The 17,332-nt window shown below is 47.0% G+C and overlaps 1 protein-coding gene across 1 annotated transcript in view; it reads right to left on the reverse strand.

The window, feature by feature from the left end:
- AGBL4 (ATP/GTP binding protein like 4) overlaps positions 1-17,332 on the reverse strand; it is a 1,318,619-nt gene that overhangs the window by 99,528 nt on the left and 1,201,759 nt on the right. The window contains exon 9 of the mRNA XM_032637699.1: positions 16,992-17,103. Coding sequence (XP_032493590.1) covers positions 16,992-17,103 — 112 coding nt within the window. The remainder of the gene's footprint in view (positions 1-16,991; positions 17,104-17,332) is intronic.

A 17,332-nucleotide genomic window follows, 5' to 3' on the forward strand; every position in this document is an offset into this window, starting at 1 on the left:
GAACCCAGAACTCCAATTGCTGACCAGATCTGAGTAAGATCGCCTTTACTGCTTGCTTTCCTTTCAGCAATCTTAAACTCACACCCTCAGTGCGTCCACCCTGTACCCCAAAGTTTGCTCCTGCCATAGGTTGAGGCCTTGCTACTCAAAATGGGGTCCTTGGGGCTTCCCTGGTGGCGCAGTGGTTGAGAGTCCGCCTGCCGATGCAGGGGACACGGGTTCGTGCCCTGGTCCGGGAAGATCCCACACCCCGCGGAGCGGCTAGGCCTGTGAGCCATGGTCGCTGAGCCTGTGCGTCCGGAGCCTGTGCTCCGCAACGGGAGGGGCCACAGCGGTGAGAGGCCCGCGTACCGCAAAAAAAAAAAAAAAAAAAAAAAAGGGGTCCTTGAATTAGCAACATCAGCATAACCTGGGAGCTTGTTAGAAAGGCAGATTCTCAGATTGCACTCCAGACCCACTGATCAGAACTTGAATGAGATACTCAGGTGTTTCCTGCCCATTAAGGTTTGAGAAGAACTGGATTACAGTGTGCCCTCAGATCCCAGGAGTTCTCTACAACCAGGGGAGGGCAGAGCCGGTTCAACCTCTTCATTGAACTAATGGGGAACTGAGATCCAGAGAGAGGAAAGAACTGGGTTTCCAAGGTTATAAAACTAATGAGCATAATTGGTGTAGTGAAGTTAATAACAGTACACCATGTGGTCTAATAAAAAATAATTCTCGACCTAAACAGACATTTCTCTAAAGACATACGGATGGCCAATAGGCACATGAAAAGATGCTCACCATCACTAATTATCAGAGAAATGCAAATCAAAACTACAATCAGGTATCACCTCACAACAGTCAGAATGGCCATGATTAAAAAGTCTACAAATAATAAATGCTGGAGAGAGTGTGGAGAGAAAGGAACCCTCCTACACCGTTGGTGGGAATGTAAATTGATACAGCCACTATGGAGAACAGTATGGAGGTTCCTTAACAAACTAAAAATAGAACTGCCATATGACCCAGCAATCCCACTCCTGGGCATATAACCAAACAAAACTGTAATTCGAAACGATGCATGCATCCCTATGTTCATAGAGCACTATTTACAATCGCCAAAACATGGAAACAACCTAAATGTCCATTGACAGATGAATGGATAAAGAAGATGTGGTATCACACAGTGGAATGTTACTCAGCCATAAAAAAAAGAGTGAAATAATGCCATGTGCAGCAACATGGATGAACCTAGAGATTATTATACCAAGAGAAGTAAGTCAGACAGAGAAAGGCAAATAGCATATGATATCAATTACATGTGGACACTAAAATATGACACAAATGAACATGGCTACAAAACAGAAACAGACTCACAGAGAACAGACCTGTGGTTGCGGGGTGAGGTGAGTAGGGAAGGATTGGGAGTTTGGGATTAGCAGACGCAAACTATTATATATAAGGATGGATAAACAACGAGGTCCTACTGTACAGCACAGGGAACTATATTCAATATCCTGGGATAAACCATAACGGAAAAGAATATGAAAAAGAATATATATATATATGGCTGAATCACTTTGCTGTACAGCAGAAATTAATACAACATTGTAAATCAACTATATGCCAATAAAATAAGAAAAATAATAATTCTCTATAGCTAGCTGGAGACGAAGCACAGCCAGTACATTGCAAGCCACGTTGATTTTGGTGTCAACTCTGTGTGCAACATTTACAACCCAGGCAGGCCATATTACTCCATCTCTCTGAGCCTCATTTTTCTCTTCTGAAAAAATGGGAACAATAAGACCCTTTCAACAAAGCTGTGAAGGTTAAGTGAAATAGTGTATGTGGAATATGGGACCAGAACCCAACCCAACCCAACCCTTCAGAATCCTACCTACTGTCCTTTCTCCTAATCAGAGTCAACCCAAGTCCTATTACTACAGGGCAGGTTTCCTAATTAACAGGCGTTCCCTCGGCAGAATGGGCAGCTCCTTCCCTCAGCTCGGGCTCTTTCCTCCTCTGGCATTTAGATACACCTACAATGGCTGGTTTTCCTTTCCTGTCTTCCCCATTAGAGTGTGTCTTGCCTTAGAGTAGAAACCGTGCCTTTATCTCTGTCTCCCCAGAGCACATCACAGTAGATGTGTTGGCAGATGGAAGGAGTGAGGGATGGAAGAGACAAGGGAGGAACAAAGAAGGAGGGAGGAAGGGAGAGGAGGAGGGAGCTGGGAAGATGCTGGCTGTTGCAAGGCAACCATTTTATAGCATGATGGATTCATTCAAAGAAGCCACTTGACAGTACAGAATTCATCTTTTTATGACGGTGACAACACTAATACATTTATTTCCCTTCTGAAATTAACTTTCTAATATTAAGAAAGGTCAAAATGAACTGCAGCAAAATGAGACATTTTGTCACTTTTAACAAATTATACCAAAGCAGACTGTCAGATTAAAGGGGGCACCGTTTTGAGTCTAAACCTTGATACTGATTGCGTAATCAGAGCTCGTGCTTGCCATTCTGCTCTTTCCCTGCCCACAGACCTCCAATAGTTCCCTTTGGCCCAAATGATAAAACTCAAATATCTCAGCCTGTGTTCTGAGGCCCTTTAGAATATATTCACTTTTTTTTAAAAGGCATTCCTTCCCCCAAACGGACACTGTACACTAGTCAGACCCACCTCCTTCCTCCTGTCCTCTTCCTATGCACCTTTGCTCGTGTGACGTCTCTTGTCTTTACTGGCATCTCTCCCACCGTATGCCCGTGGAGACTCTCTCTACCCTTTCTCTGCCCCTACCCACCCAACCCGTTGTCTGGCACCTTGTTCCTCAGGATTTGACTTGTTCTGTCCTGGAGTCTGCCACTTCTGCTCTTTTAGCCTTGAGTTGCCCTTGACGATGGCTTGAACCCTGAATTCCTACTGCCTCTCTCACACCTTATTCTGCCCCACCCTTAATTCCCTTGGAGGCATTTGGGAAAGGCTTGGTGGTCTAGGAAGGGACACTGAATTGGGGGGCTTTGTTAAAGGGGAAAAAGAGGGAAAGGAAACAGTGCTGACCCTCTGTCCTGTTCCTCTCGATCCTCCCATTTTTTTTTTTTTTTTTTGCGGTACGCGGGCCTCTCACTGTTGTGGCCTCTCCCGTTGTGGACCACAGGCTCCGGACGCGCAGGCTCAGTGGCCATGGCTCACGGGCCCAGCCGCTCCGCGGCATGTGGGATCTTCCCGATCCGGGGCACGATCCTGTGTCCCCTGCATGGCAGGCGGACTCTCAATCACTGCGCCACCAGGGAAGCCCCCTCCCTTCTTTTGACTCATCCGTCTGTGTGCTCCGCCCTGGGCTGGACTGGGGGATACCTGCAGTCAGAAGAACAAAGATTGAACCTTGACTCTGTTTCTTGGGGAAGTGTCTTAGTAACTTTTAGGGCTTAGTTTCCCTACCTGCAAAGTGAAACAAAACAATAATCCCTATCTCACAACATGGCAGTGAGGGTCAAATGGATGCTTATATGTGAAAGTGCTCTGAAAACTATACAGCTTTGTGACCAATTAGCAAAAATAATTATAACAGGGCTTCCCTGGTGGCGCAGTGGTTGAGAGTCCGCCTGCCGATGCAGGGGACACGGGTTTGTGCCCCGGTCCGGGAGGATCCCACATGCCGCAGAGCGGCTGGGCCCATGAGCCATGGCCGCTGAGCCTGCGCGTCTGAGCCTGTGCTCCGCAACGGGAGAGACCGCAACAGTGAGAGGCCCGTGTACCGCAAAAAAAAAAAAAAAAAAAAAAAAATTATAACAGGACCCATGTGCTAGTGATTCATCCCCAGGGCCTAAGTGATGTGCTCCCACCCTACGGAGGTGGTGGGGGCCTGAGTGTGAGCCCCAGCTCTACAGTCCTACCCTGTGGCCTCGGGCAGGCCAGCTCCCTGCCCTGGGCTCATATGCTCTATGTTCTCTTTCTATGAAAGGTTAGTTTGGGGCACCTCTTCAGTTTTTCCAGCTCTGAAGTTCTCTGGCTCTACTAAGTGAGCTGTGAGACCCCAGAAGGCCAGAATTAAGTTACTAATTCAAGGCCAAAAGTACCCAGGTCAGGAGAAGTTGGGGATGTATGCGTTCTCAGGTGGCGCCCCGGTCTGTGAATAAAGAGGAGGCATCCTGACGTGCTAACCTCTCGACTGACTTGGTGTCAGCTGACCCCACTCAAGACTCCATCTACCTCCCGACTTGCCTGGCGCGTTCAATCCAGGATTTCATTCCAAGTGTTCCTTACAGTGCTGGGGGGATGGGCAGGGTACCCAAAGTAACGGAATAAAGCTGGTATATCCATTTATAATGTCAATTGAACATAAAGACTATGGGGGTCATTCTGAACATTTGCTATACAGAGGTGTCATCATACTCAAGAAGCCAAATCAACAGAATCCCTCTTTTCTAGGTTGGCCATTTACATGTCTTTTAGAGATAAAAGAGGAGACTCCTGAGAACTGTTGAGGTCCTGCTGGCTGCTCGGCCCCTGCGGAGCCCGCTCACCTTACCTGCACCAGGAAAGGGGCTTTGGGATCCGGCAGCTCTGACTCCACTTCAGCTCTGCTCCCATCAGCTGTGTGACCTTGCAGGTTCTAATGCTTTTCATTTGCTCCTTCCTTTAACTGACATTTTACTGATGTGTTAGGCATTATGCTCTGGGCAAGAGAATGCAGAGGTGACAGAGACATAGTTTTATCCCTCAAGGAATTCACAGTTGAGTAGAGAAAAACGAGCACGTAAAGCAATCAGCTTGCTGTGGAGTGACAGATGTGAGCACCGGGAGAGATTACGGTGGGGTGAGGGCGGGGGTGCCCTTCACGCTGAGCCTTAGTTTCCTCAGCTAAGAAATGGGGATAATGACGCCCAGTTCATAAGGCTGTTAGATGGGTTCGATGAGACAATGCCTAGCACTTAATAGATGCTCAATAAATATCAGCGCCTTCCCCCTTCCTCAGCCCACCACCCGCCTAGGATCCTAAGCAGCCGCTTTCATTTGCCCCATCTGCACAAGAACGTCCTGTCACGTAACAGAAATGTCTATTAAAGAACACGCTTTAGCAATTGGAAGAGTTTGCAAGGTCACAGCCTAGAGCTAAACTCTAACAGGAAAGAAATTGTCCTCTTGTAAGAGGGAGCCTGAGTAAGTCAACTCTTTCGATGGCTGAGTGTGCACTGGTGGTGCCAAAGATAAGCTTTGGCCTTGACATGCCCTCTAGGTATAGCCAGTGAGAGGCCATTTCTGACAAATGGCCTTAGCTGCCAACCAGCGTACAAACTCCGCCTTCCAGCTAGCCCTCCTCCAGAGCCTCTGCTAGTGCATCCCACCCCATGCCACCTGTGGGGTCTGGAATCACCCCAAGGGGTCTGGAGGATCACAGTCAATGGTATTCACTTTAGAACCATCTTTGCTGGCGTCAGCCCTTAGGGATTATAGCAGGTTGCCCCAACACACATGCACATATACCCAAAACCTAGGAATGATGGAAATCCACTTGCCCACCAGAGGTTAAACCGTAAAATCCACACAGAATGGATCAGAACAGACAAATATAGGAAGCCATAAGAGAGAAAGGCTCCATGCCTGGAACTGAGTTGACTGTCATCCAATTAAGGGTTATTAGCTCAGCTGAAGAAAGCTTGAGTCACAGACGGAGGTTGGGGAGTGGTCAGAGAAGCTGAGATAAAGCCTACACCTGCTCCCAGTCTATCTTTTAAGAACTTCTTGCAATGCTCTTGCGATAACCAGAACTATAGCTGTTTTTTTAATGCTACAGTTTAAAGATAGTGACAATGTTCTGAAGATGGCTTTGTGAAATTAACATTGAAATATCAGTTACTGTATATTACTGGATTTGAGCTTATAGTAAGAATAAATGCTAACATTAATTGAGTGCTTACAATGTACCAGCCTTAGGAAATACCACGCTGAGTGCTAAATGTTTTCTATGCAGGATCTTCTTTAATTCTCACAACACCACTGTGAGGAGATGCTACTACCCCATTTCACAGATAAAGCCACAGAGGCTCAGAGAAGTGAGGTGACAGGAAGAGGCAGAATTGGAAGCTGGAGGCAATTTTTGACTGCAGAGCTCTTCCTCTTCCTCCCTGAGAGTAAAGGGTCTGCCTTTGGTCCTGGCTGACAGGACAGTATTTGAAAGCCAAAGACTTAGCAGATGAGCAAAGGGCCAAAGTAGGGAAAAAGGGCACAATCTGAGATTTGCTCCGGGGAAGGGGAGATGAGAAGTCTTTGTAATGCTTACAAAGAGGGTGCAGAGGAGTTAACAGACTTCCTAGGATGTTAGGAGCCTGGATATAGGTACCTCTGGGACAGGCATTTTGGTTTTGTTTTGTTTTTTTGTTTGTTTGTTTTTGGCAGTACGCGGGCCTCTCACTGTTGTGGCCTCTCCCACTGCGGAGCACAGGGTCCAGACGCGCAGGCTCAGCGGCCATGGCCCACGGGCCCAGCCGCTCCGCGGCATGTGGGATCCTCCCAGACCGGGGCACGAACCCGCGTCCCCTGCATCGGCAGGCGGACTCCCAACAACTGCGCCACCAGGGAAGCCCTGGGACAGGCATTTTGAACAGAGTAGAGGTACAATGGCTGGATGGTTGGATGGAAAGATAGATAAAAGGATGGCTACTTAGAGGGACGGATGCACAAATGATACCGATTGCTTCCAGTTTCCCTCTGTAAGGTGGGCTGACCTGGCTTCATGAGGCTCTTATCCTAGGGACTGGCCCAGAACCAAGCACTTGACTCTGATGAGTTTGGTTCTGTTTTATAAAATAAAATAAATTCCCTCCTCATATATGGGTAGTCAGGTCCCCTCCTCCTTCCATAACTTCTTTCCAATTTTAAAGTTACCATATATTTATGGAAAACTGTTGGGAAACATAAAAAAGGGGGGAGAAGAAAACAACCCTATTACCCAGAAATACCACTGTTAATATCTAGTTTACCTCCATTCTTTTTGTGTACATTTTGAAACCTGGTTGTTTTATATGTCTTAACATATAATACATATGCAACTTTGTCTTATCTTTTTTTCACTTAAAATCGCAGCATAGACGTTTTCACAATATTATAACATCCATTACATGAATATATTGTGATATACTTAATCAGTTTCCCACTATTAGGCATTTCAATTTTTCTTGTTTTTTTTTACTGTTTATAAACAATGATTCTGTGGTATCTTTTCTTTTTTTTTGTATAAATCCTTACTCACACTTCAGATTATTTTAGCCTAGGTTTCTAGTACCGCAATTGCTGGCTAAAGCTACAAACACACCAACATATTTTAAACCCCAGAAAGTCATAATAACATTGTTTTTCTCTTTTAAATTTCATGTCTTCCCTGCTCCCTGAAGGAAAGCTCCCACGGCTTCAGGATCAAGTCCAAACTCCCTGGGGTAGCCAACAGGGCTCTTTATGACTGGCCGCTGCCTAGCGCCCAATCTTACTTCCAGTCCCTTGCCCTGAGTTCCTCCCATCCCCACATACCAAACTCCCTGGAATTCCCTGAGTATATTCACCAGTCTAGTACATATGTCTTCACACACACTGTTCCCTCTGCCTGTAATACTTCCTGTGGTCTTTGTCTAAACAACTCCTATTCTTCCTTCAAGGCTCATCTCGGAGGTCACGTTCTCTCGCAAGTCTTGTCTGACTTGTCTGACCAAGTCCAGTTGGGATGACCTGCTTCTCCCACATGGTACCCAGATCACTTGTCTATCATAACACTTCCCACCCTGTCGTGCCATCATGGGTTTACTGAGTCTGGGACGCTAGACCAGGGGTTTGCAGACTTTCTATGGCCTTGGAATCCTTTATTCAAACACATATTTTATACTAATAATAGTTAAAATCTTTTGAGGATAAGTGTGCCTGGCACATGACTGTACAGTGCCTGAAGCAAGGCACATGGATCACTTCAGTTAATCCTCACAACAGCTTCTTACAAACAAGGAAAACTGAGGCTTAAAAAGGTTCAGAGACCTGCCCAAAGTAGCAAAGCCTGGGCCTGAGCCTGAGCTCTTAGCCACAAAATTATACCTTTCTGGTTAAAATGGAGAGGAGCCCCATGTGAGGGGGTCCTCAGACCTCTTGCAATTTTTCTAAAAGCAGTTTGAAATCCACTGCTCTATTCTGGATCATCGGCTCCTTGAGGGGAGGGACTGTTTCTTATTTGCCTTTGTACTCCGGTATACAGGGCTTGGGCTCAGAAAATGTGTGTTGAATGGATAAATGAATGATTTTTCCCTTTTGAAGGCTATAGGGAAGTTACTCTTTTATGTATACCCTTTACTAGCTTTGTAGTAAAAGCAAGAAATAGGAGCCTGGAATGGCTTGCTGAGTGGGAGAGCATCAAAGCTCATTGGACGGAAGGCCAAGTTGTGTCCAGGCTGATAAGACTTCTCACAGCCAGACACCTGGGGCCGGTACAAGGCTTGGGAGGTGGGCATTAGTACTTCAGGAGGATGGGGCAATTGCTGGATGAAAGGTTAGACAGTTCAATTCTTGCGGACACAGTGCTTAGCCTGGTCCCTTTCATCAGAATTCAGCTCTCTCCAGCACGGTGAATGGTGGACGAATTAGGCATCTGACTTACTTGATTTCCCGTGGCTAAGGCCAATTTCTGAAATGCAATATGCTATTTGATGTACCAGCATGAATTCATCCTTGGCGCAGGAGTCTCCCAACAGTAACAGCCAAAAATAACTCTTGGAAAAGTTCCACACACATTGCACACAAAACACCCTAAAATGTAACCTGTAGTCTGTCACAGGCCAGCTCAGCTGAGCCTCTAATGCGGTGGCAGGCTGTGTGCAGATCCCAATGCTCTCGGTCCAGGGGCCTGGAAGAGAGAAGGGGAGGAGTTTGCTGGAGGGGTGAGAAATGGGTGCGGTAGGTGAATTGGAAAAGTTCCTGGAAGAGATGACCTGGAGTTAAACTGGAGTGTTTGGGTAAGTGTAAAGAGGTTACTCCCAGATTATTCTCAAGCTGTCCACAGAGACCTCTTTTTAACTCACTGTGGCCTGGATAACTGGGTGCTCATGGGATAGGAAAAATGGGGAAGCACGCTTGGTCTAACCTAGAAACCAGGGTAAGTGAAGCAGATACGGGCAGCAGAGAGGGGTGAAGAGAAGAATTTTAGAATTTTCAGATTTGTGACGGAGATCCTCATGGCTGGATTCTAACATTCTGGAATTTTCAAATTTGTAAGCTTGAGAAGATTCCATACGTGAGAGCATTCTACGACAAGGGATTAGCAGGGGCAATAAATGAAGGAACGAAGATGAGTCCATGGAAATGCAGCATGGTGAGAAAGTTGCGGAGGTCGATATCTCTGGGATGTTCCTGTGCTATATTGATAAGGGGCAATGGGTCAGATGAGGGAGCTGCCGAGATTTCCCCAAACCATCCTTGAGGACCTACCAAGCGTGGGACCCTGCCAGGTGATGGAGATGCACACTGGAAAAGATGGAGCTTCTACCCTTGAGAAGCTCAGCGTAAAGGAGGCAGGGAAACTATCACTAAAACACAGCATGATGTGCGCTTTAACCGGGAGGTGTGCCCAGCTCTGCGGGCTGCCTATAGACATCCAAACAACTACCCTTCCTGAGAACTGCATTTCAATCAATGCTCAAGAGGCCCTCATTGAGCCGCCAGCTAGTAGCCAGCCCTGCCCAGGGCAGCGGAGAGGGGAAGGCAGATCCTTTGCACTGGAGGGGCTTGCAATTTAGCTGAGAAAATGGAACCTATAGTCAGAGGAGATGCTTCTATGGCGCCAAGCCCATGGAATACACTCTATAAATGTTGATGGGATAAACCACCAGGAGACAGAAGCAAAGTCTATCAATAGACTTTGGGCCAAAGTGTTCAGGGAAATCTTAGAAGCGGTAGGGCTGGAGGTGGGTTCTGAAGAAGGGGGATGTTGAGAGTGGCTAAGCGTGTCTCCTGACTTGAATACTTTTTCTTCTCTCTCTTTTTTTTTTTAACATCTTTATTGTGGTATAATTGCTTTACAATGGTGTGTTAGTTTCTGCTTTATAACAAAGTGAATCAGTTATACATATGTTCCCATATCTCCTCCCTCTTGCGTCTCCCTCCCTCCCCCGCTCCCTATCCCACCCCTGCAGGCAGTCACAAAGCCCCGAGCTGATCTCCCTGTGCCCTGCGGCTGCTTCCGGCTAGCTGTCTGCCTCGCGTTTGGTAGCGTGTGTACGTCCGCGCCTCTGTATTCATCAGATTCCCACACGTTCTTCAGGACACTGTGCAGACGCGCATTCCAGGCTCTGGTGAGCGGATTTCTTCTTACCCACCTGTCTCTCCTCTCTCTCTCCCAACACGCATTCACGGCAGGCCTGTGCCCTCCCTGCGTTGGGTGTTAGGGATACAGAAGTGACCAAGGTGAAGTTCAGGGCCTTGGTGGGATCACAGTCTGTGGTGGGCTATAGGAGCTGGAGGTGGGGTTGGGGACAGTGAGGTAAGTGCTGTAATGACGAAATGCATAAAATCTCAATAGCTCCATTTTTAATATACCTACTACTGAGTGTTATTTATGTACATATTATCTTATCCTGAGAGAAATCTCATGAGATGGGCATTGTTGATCCCCATTTACAGATAGGGAAAATAGGACACAGAGAGCTTAACTGACCTGACTCAGAGGGAAACTTCTAGAAGCTTTGCTGGTCCCCATGCAGTTGAAACAATATGTATCTAGTTAGTTGGTGAGAGGCATCCAGAATCTTTCATGAAAAGGTGTTAGAGAAATTGGAGGAAACAACCAGCTTGACAGGAATATTGCTCTGACATGAGAGCTCCATCTATCCACCCTGCTCGCTGCCACAGTCAAAGCTATAATCTAGAGAGGTAGAGAAACGACACCTTTTATGATAGGGGGAAGTTACCCTTTAGAAAAGTAACGATTTCTCTTAAAATTCTTTAAAGTTTCATAAACCATCTCAAACTGTTGTAGGAAAATCTGTAAAAATTGCATGAACTCAGAGCCCCCTGTACAATGTCACATTTACTTCCAGCCTTTACTTCCATATTCAACCTTTCCCCTGTTGGCTATTTACTGATTTCCTGGGCCATGCTGCTAGGCGTGGAAGAAAGCATTGGAGTAGACCCACGTGTGTGACCTAGGGTAGTGGTGTGAGTGCATTGCTTCTGCTCCTCTTGAAACCTTTAGCAGCCGGGGCAGTCTGGACATTTCCGCAGGGAATTCCTCTCCATGCTGCCCCACGGCAATAATCCTTCCTCACCTTTACAAAATGCTTCATGTTCATATAATGGGGTGTCTCTCTCCAACTTGCGAGCTAAGCAGGTCAGGGACTGTTCTTCCCTTTAACAGATGGGCACACCGAGGCTCAGGAAACTGACATTTATGGAGCTTCTGCCACGTGCTGGGCACCTTCACCGGCATTCACTCCGGGAATGCTTCCTGTGCTTCCCTGCAGCAGCCAGGATTTTTGTGCCCTGGCATGAAATTCTGCACACCAGTGGAGCGTACATAACCAAGAAACAACTCCAAGATGACACAGACTTGGAGCCAGAAGGGCCCTGTGGAGATCATCCTTCAACCCCTACAGTGTATAGATGGGGGGAAATGAAGGCTCAGAGAGGGGAAGAGACTTGCCTAAGAGCACCAAGCAAATCCATGGTTCAGCCACTCTGATGGGGGAGTTACATTCCCCGCAAGGCCCTCTTGCTGCCGCAAAGATCAGCCCACATAGTTCTAGCTTCTCCCTGCAGGGGACCTCTGGGATAATAAAGTCATAGATGTGGGGATGAAACAGAAATCTGGGGACCCATTGTCCAGATTCCAAAGTTCCTGAGGCCTTGGTGAGATAGTTTGCAAACGCCCCGGGGATGTGGTTTTCACCTGGGGTGGCACAGCCTGCTCCTAGGGACAGATAAACATCCTGCCATGGGGGCAAAGAATTATCCCACCCCGGATGCCGTGGCTGTGCCTCTTGCTCTCCTGGTTTCCTCCTAAGTGTGTGTATGGGATGCAGATGGGACACCTCCAACCTTCTCCCCGGTACGCCCGTCCTTGCCCAGGTGAACTTACCCTTCCACCAGCAGGGTTCTCCCGCCAGACTGTCAGGTACTAACCTGCAGGTGGCCTGTGGATTCTAGCGAGAGTCACCATCTCAGAGCCTTCTGGTCTGGTGACCAGAGAAACCTCTGTTCACCCTAAGAACAGACCTCATGGGCCATTTCCTTCTTTTTTAACGGATTGTGAAACTGTGCTGTCTGTACATTTGTGTACCTCTCCTTTGTGTGACTGTGTATAACCATGTACTTGTCTGTGTCTATCTCTTATTTACCATGTTTACATAAAAACATTTTCTGATTTATGTATGTGAACATGTGCATTTTCTGCATATTTCTATGTTGTGTGTGTGTGAATGAGTGTTTGTCCTGCACGTGTTATCCAACCGTGTCGCCGGACCGCTCTGTTTGCGCGTAAACGTGTGATAATTTATTTATTTATCTGACAGAAAGAGAGCAGCTTATCTTGAGGATTACAGGAGGCAAGCAGGGAAAAAAAACCCAGCCCTGTGTTGCTCTGTTTGAAAAACTGCTCCGTGTTGTTATGGCAACTAATTTTCCTTAAATGATTTAAGGAAACGGATCTGTCTAAAAGAGCTGCAGCCAAGTTGTTATAGCAACACAGGCCTTTCTCCTCTAGGAAAAGACAGGGAATCACCCCAGAGCATAGAGACTTCTCAACAAAGCAGCCCTGGGCTCTGAGGGACTCAGGGGGCCGAGGAGAGGGCAGGAGGGGACGCATTCACCTCCCATGTCCGTTCCTGGGCATCCTTCTTGGCAGCAGCCCTGGCCACGCTCAAGTTCGCGTCTCATCGTCTCTCACGTGCACCCCTGCCATCAGTGCCTATCGGGCACTCTTCTTCCGCTTAGTCTCCACGTTGCAGACCTAGTCACTTTCTAAAGCATCTATCATTCAACATCATATTCTCTCTGGTGCCGTGTTCTTGCGCTCCACCCTGGATACACATAGGACACGTCCTGAATAGCACGTCAGGGACGTTGGCCTTTATCCCACAAATAATGGGGAGTCACTGGAAGGTTTTAAGCAGGGGAGAGAGCCTCAGGTGGATTTAAATTTTAGGATGTCTCTAGGGTTTCTAGATTGGGGGCCTGAATGGACTGAAGTACTATTTACTCATCCATCTCTCTCCCTCGCTCAAGCGGTTTTGATGGCTCTTCAGCGATGGTACTGATTCTCAAGATTGAGAGAGCTTGTGCGCTACAATATTCCCGACAAGAAGCACTTTGTTCCACTGCCTTAATTGTTTTTACAGTTATTATACTTCAATTAAAAATCAGATTAAAAAAGGGCCTAAGACTTTGATTTAAATGAGAAGAGAGCATTGGACCACAGGAAGAAGCCACATTCCTTGCCCATGAGCTTCCTCACAGCTGCCCTGTTGTATATGCTGCATACCCACCCCAGCAGCTGAGCTCTCCCACCTCCATTCTGTGGCTCAGCTTGCTCTGGAAAGCCCTCTCCCCTTTCCCTGTCACCTCCCTCGTCCCTAACCCATAGCCACCTGATAAAATGTTTCCCATTCCTAAAGGTCCAGTCCAAATTCCTTGAAAAAAAACTTCCTTGGATCCCCCTGGGGATGCAAGCATGCACGCGCGTGCGCACACACACACACACACACACACACACCAATGCTCACAGATATAGACCCTGCCCATCAGCAAGGGTCTTTCTGATTCTCTGCCTGCTGATCCTGTAAGCAGAAGGCCACCAGGATGGAAGGTGTGAGGTTGTGAGCATTTAGAAACAAGGTCAGAAGCTGTCCTGGCAGTTTTAGATAGCTCTGGGGTTGAGCGATTCTGATGATGTCTGTGATGGTGAAGATCCAGGGTAGAAACACATTTAACGCTATTAGGGCAGATGCCTGGGGCACTGCGGTGTTTACAGCTGGGCACATTGACTCTCGAAGTCAAATGTGAATTTGAATGGGATACAAATAATGTTTGTTGAGGATCTGGTACACATCCGGTATTGTGTTAGGTGCTTTCACATAGCTTTTTTTTAAACACCTCTGATGTTTCTTCCTTTAAAAAATATATATTTATTTATTTTGGCTGCACCAGGTCTTAGTTGCGGCACATGGGACCTTCGTTGCGCCTGTGGGATCTTTAGTTGTGGCATGCAAACTCTTAGTTGCAGCATGCAGGCTTCTTAGTTTCAGCATGAGAACTCTTGGTTGTGGCATGCATGTGGGATCTAGTTCCCTGACCAGGGATCGAACCCGAGCCCCCTGCATTGGGAGAACGGAGTCTTACCCACTGGACCACCAGGGAAGTCCCTCACGTAGTTTTTAGGTAGAGAGATAGTGTAATCTGTCATCCAAACAGGGATGCTTTTAAGAGTGGAAGTACGTACCATTAATAAATACTCCAGGACAATGGGTATAAACCAGTACTGCCCTGGGCAAGCCGAAACTTTCAACCGTCCTTTCTACTGATCACACTTTGTACGTTCTTTTGGTAACCCTTGACGCAATTTGTAAATCTATATTTACCAGTATTTACTTATTTAATGCTTATTCTCCCACTAGATTGTAAGAGTTAGGGTTTTGTTCACTATTACGACTACAATGCCTGGTAGTTAGAAACTACTTGATAAATATTTGTGGAAAAAGGAAGGAAAGAATGGAGTAAGATTCTGGGCAGGGGGGCGGGGAAGAGAGGAAGAGACGGAGGGATCCAGGGTCCTGGTCCAGGTCAGCTTGGCTCTGATGTTAGTGTCCTACATCCTTGCTTGGGGCGTAAAGGAGTGGACTTTCAGGAAGAAGGCAGCTCCCACACCTCCCTCAGCATCCAAGTGTGTTTACTAAGGTCCAACCAGGTGATGATCCATCTAGTCATAGCACAAAGAATATCCTAATACCTCTGAAGCTCGGCCTTGCCTGATCTGTATTCTGTAACAGGATCGAGTGCCCAGTTGCCTGGGAGCAAATCAATGACTTCAGATTGATGATGGCAACGGCAGGCTGATGCCTCTTCTCTTTAGCAAACTTGACGCCCTCCCTTCTGTTCCTCCCCCAGTTCTCTCCTCGGGGATTCACCTAAAACACCATTTTTTTCTGAGGCCCCCCACTCTGTCACTTCTCCTGCCTCGTGTCTTTTCTTTGATCATGCCTCGTTGTCCCCTCTGTGAATAGCTTTTAGTATCTATAAACCATATTACAGTGGGCATAACACAATTTGCCATGTTCAATCCAATGCAACTCAACAAAGAGTTATTGAATAGCTATTATCAGCCAGATCAGAAAAAAGGTAGGGGCTGTCCTCTTTTAATAAGAAGGTGGCAGAAGAAGGAGGTGTCATGATTCTATCAGGGAAACTACAGTTAACACCGAGGTCTGGGGGACAGAACCCAGCTGACAACAGACATCTCCTGAGCAATTCAGAAACAGCATTTCTCTGCCAGGAAAGGTGGTCAGGATGGATCAAAAGTTCAGCGTAATAACGGGGTTTGGAGAGTATAGCTAACACCTTCTTCTGTAGACAAGGAGGGATGAATTGCAGAAGGAAGCAGATATACTAAAGCTATGCTACGTAAGCCCTGACAGCAAGTGGGTTATGAAAAGACCTAGGGAAGCAAAGATCACAGAGGAAGATAAAAGTGGCAGTTGAGTTAACTACTTTGCACCTAAGGACTTACTTACTTTTTCATTAATCCTTTGCTCTAATATATACCTTTGTTTTGATGTACACAATTCTGCCTGGTCAATACATACTGCTCTTTAATTTAGGATATTCTTGTTGGTATCTTCAAAGAGAGTGAGTAGAATGAGGTACACGGGTGCATCACTGAAATACCCCAACTTCGGGACCTTTGCTGTCTTAGCAATCACTGTCTGTCACCTGATGGCAGTCAAGGGGTCATAAATCACAATCATCAATGTTGGAAGAGACTCACTCAGACGTAGTCTCACTATAATGTCTTCCAAACAATTGAGTCTCCTCCATGCACTATTTTCGACAGTGTCATTTAGCTTCAAGTTGAACACTTTTAGTAAGGCCAAGTTCACAGGTCACACACCCACTCCGTCCTCAGGCAGCTCTAATGGTTAAGAAGTTTTATTTCTCTATCGACCTTACCTCTTGCTTTGGCCTCCACCTGGAAGATGTCTGACTATCCTCCTTCACAACTCTTCAGACAGAATGATGGTGGTCGGCCTCCTTTCTTCTCTAAGCTATGAAACCCCAATGTCTTCTCCTGTTTCCCACAAAGTCATGTCCCTGTGAGCAAACTCAGTGTGGACATCCCCATTCCCCTTCTTTCGGGAATAGCAGGCCCTCTTCTCTAGGAACAGATTCATCACTACCATCACACACCCCAAGGTCAACTACATGATTCCAGCGAGGCTGTCCTGTCCTTACATATCCTTGCCTCTTGGGCCACAGTTGCCCTGCCCAGAGGTGGCCGTGTCCTCCAGTTCCTGCCCAGAGGAACTCCAGTCCCTCTTGGGACTGGAACTAGAATATGAGACTGAGTCACTCTCTAGTGGGGGAACCACTGGATGTGACAGTTGACACAAGCTCCCTAGAGATGCAGGAGGCCAGGCTACAGTCTTCAACTGTATATGAGGCTCTGGGACTCTTCTAAAACTTCTCTATTCTGTGTAAACTGGTTCAAGTTGTATTTCTTTCGCTTGTAACCCAAGAGCCCTGATAAATGTGCTCTGGTATATTTCCTCCACCCCACGAGATCTCCACAACTGAAGCCAGTATTCATGAGGGGTGGGGAGGCACTTGTCCAAGTCAGAGAAGAGACCAGCAGGCCTAGTCCCTCCCGGGTTTTGACCCTGAATTCCTACTTTGCAGGCCCTAGTGGGCTTTCCCAGTACAACACTGCCCTTTCCCAGATCAAGCCATAAGACCAGCAGCTGCTGAGGGGGTTCAGTTACTCACTGGGTCGTTGTACATCTGAATGATGAGCTGTTTCACCCCATGCAGGGTGGGGTGGGCCCATGGAGAGGGATCCAGCCAGTGACGGTTCAGGTCGAACCCCATCAGAGAGCACCTAGGCAGTACCCAAAGTCAGAGTCAGTACAGGAGCCGTCATTATGTCACTTACCTAGCACGTGTTTGTTTGTTTGTTTTTTGCCAGAGACAGTGCTGAGCATTTAACACGTGTTAATTCAGTCACTTTCAACAACGCGATGAGGTCACTATTATATAATTCCTCCTTTACGGAAGAAGAAACTGAGTCACGGAGAGGTTCAAACATATTTCTGCGGAGCAGTCTCACT

Source organism: Phocoena sinus, chromosome 1, assembly GCF_008692025.1.
Source record: "Phocoena sinus isolate mPhoSin1 chromosome 1, mPhoSin1.pri, whole genome shotgun sequence".
NCBI lineage: Eukaryota > Metazoa > Chordata > Mammalia > Artiodactyla > Phocoenidae > Phocoena > Phocoena sinus.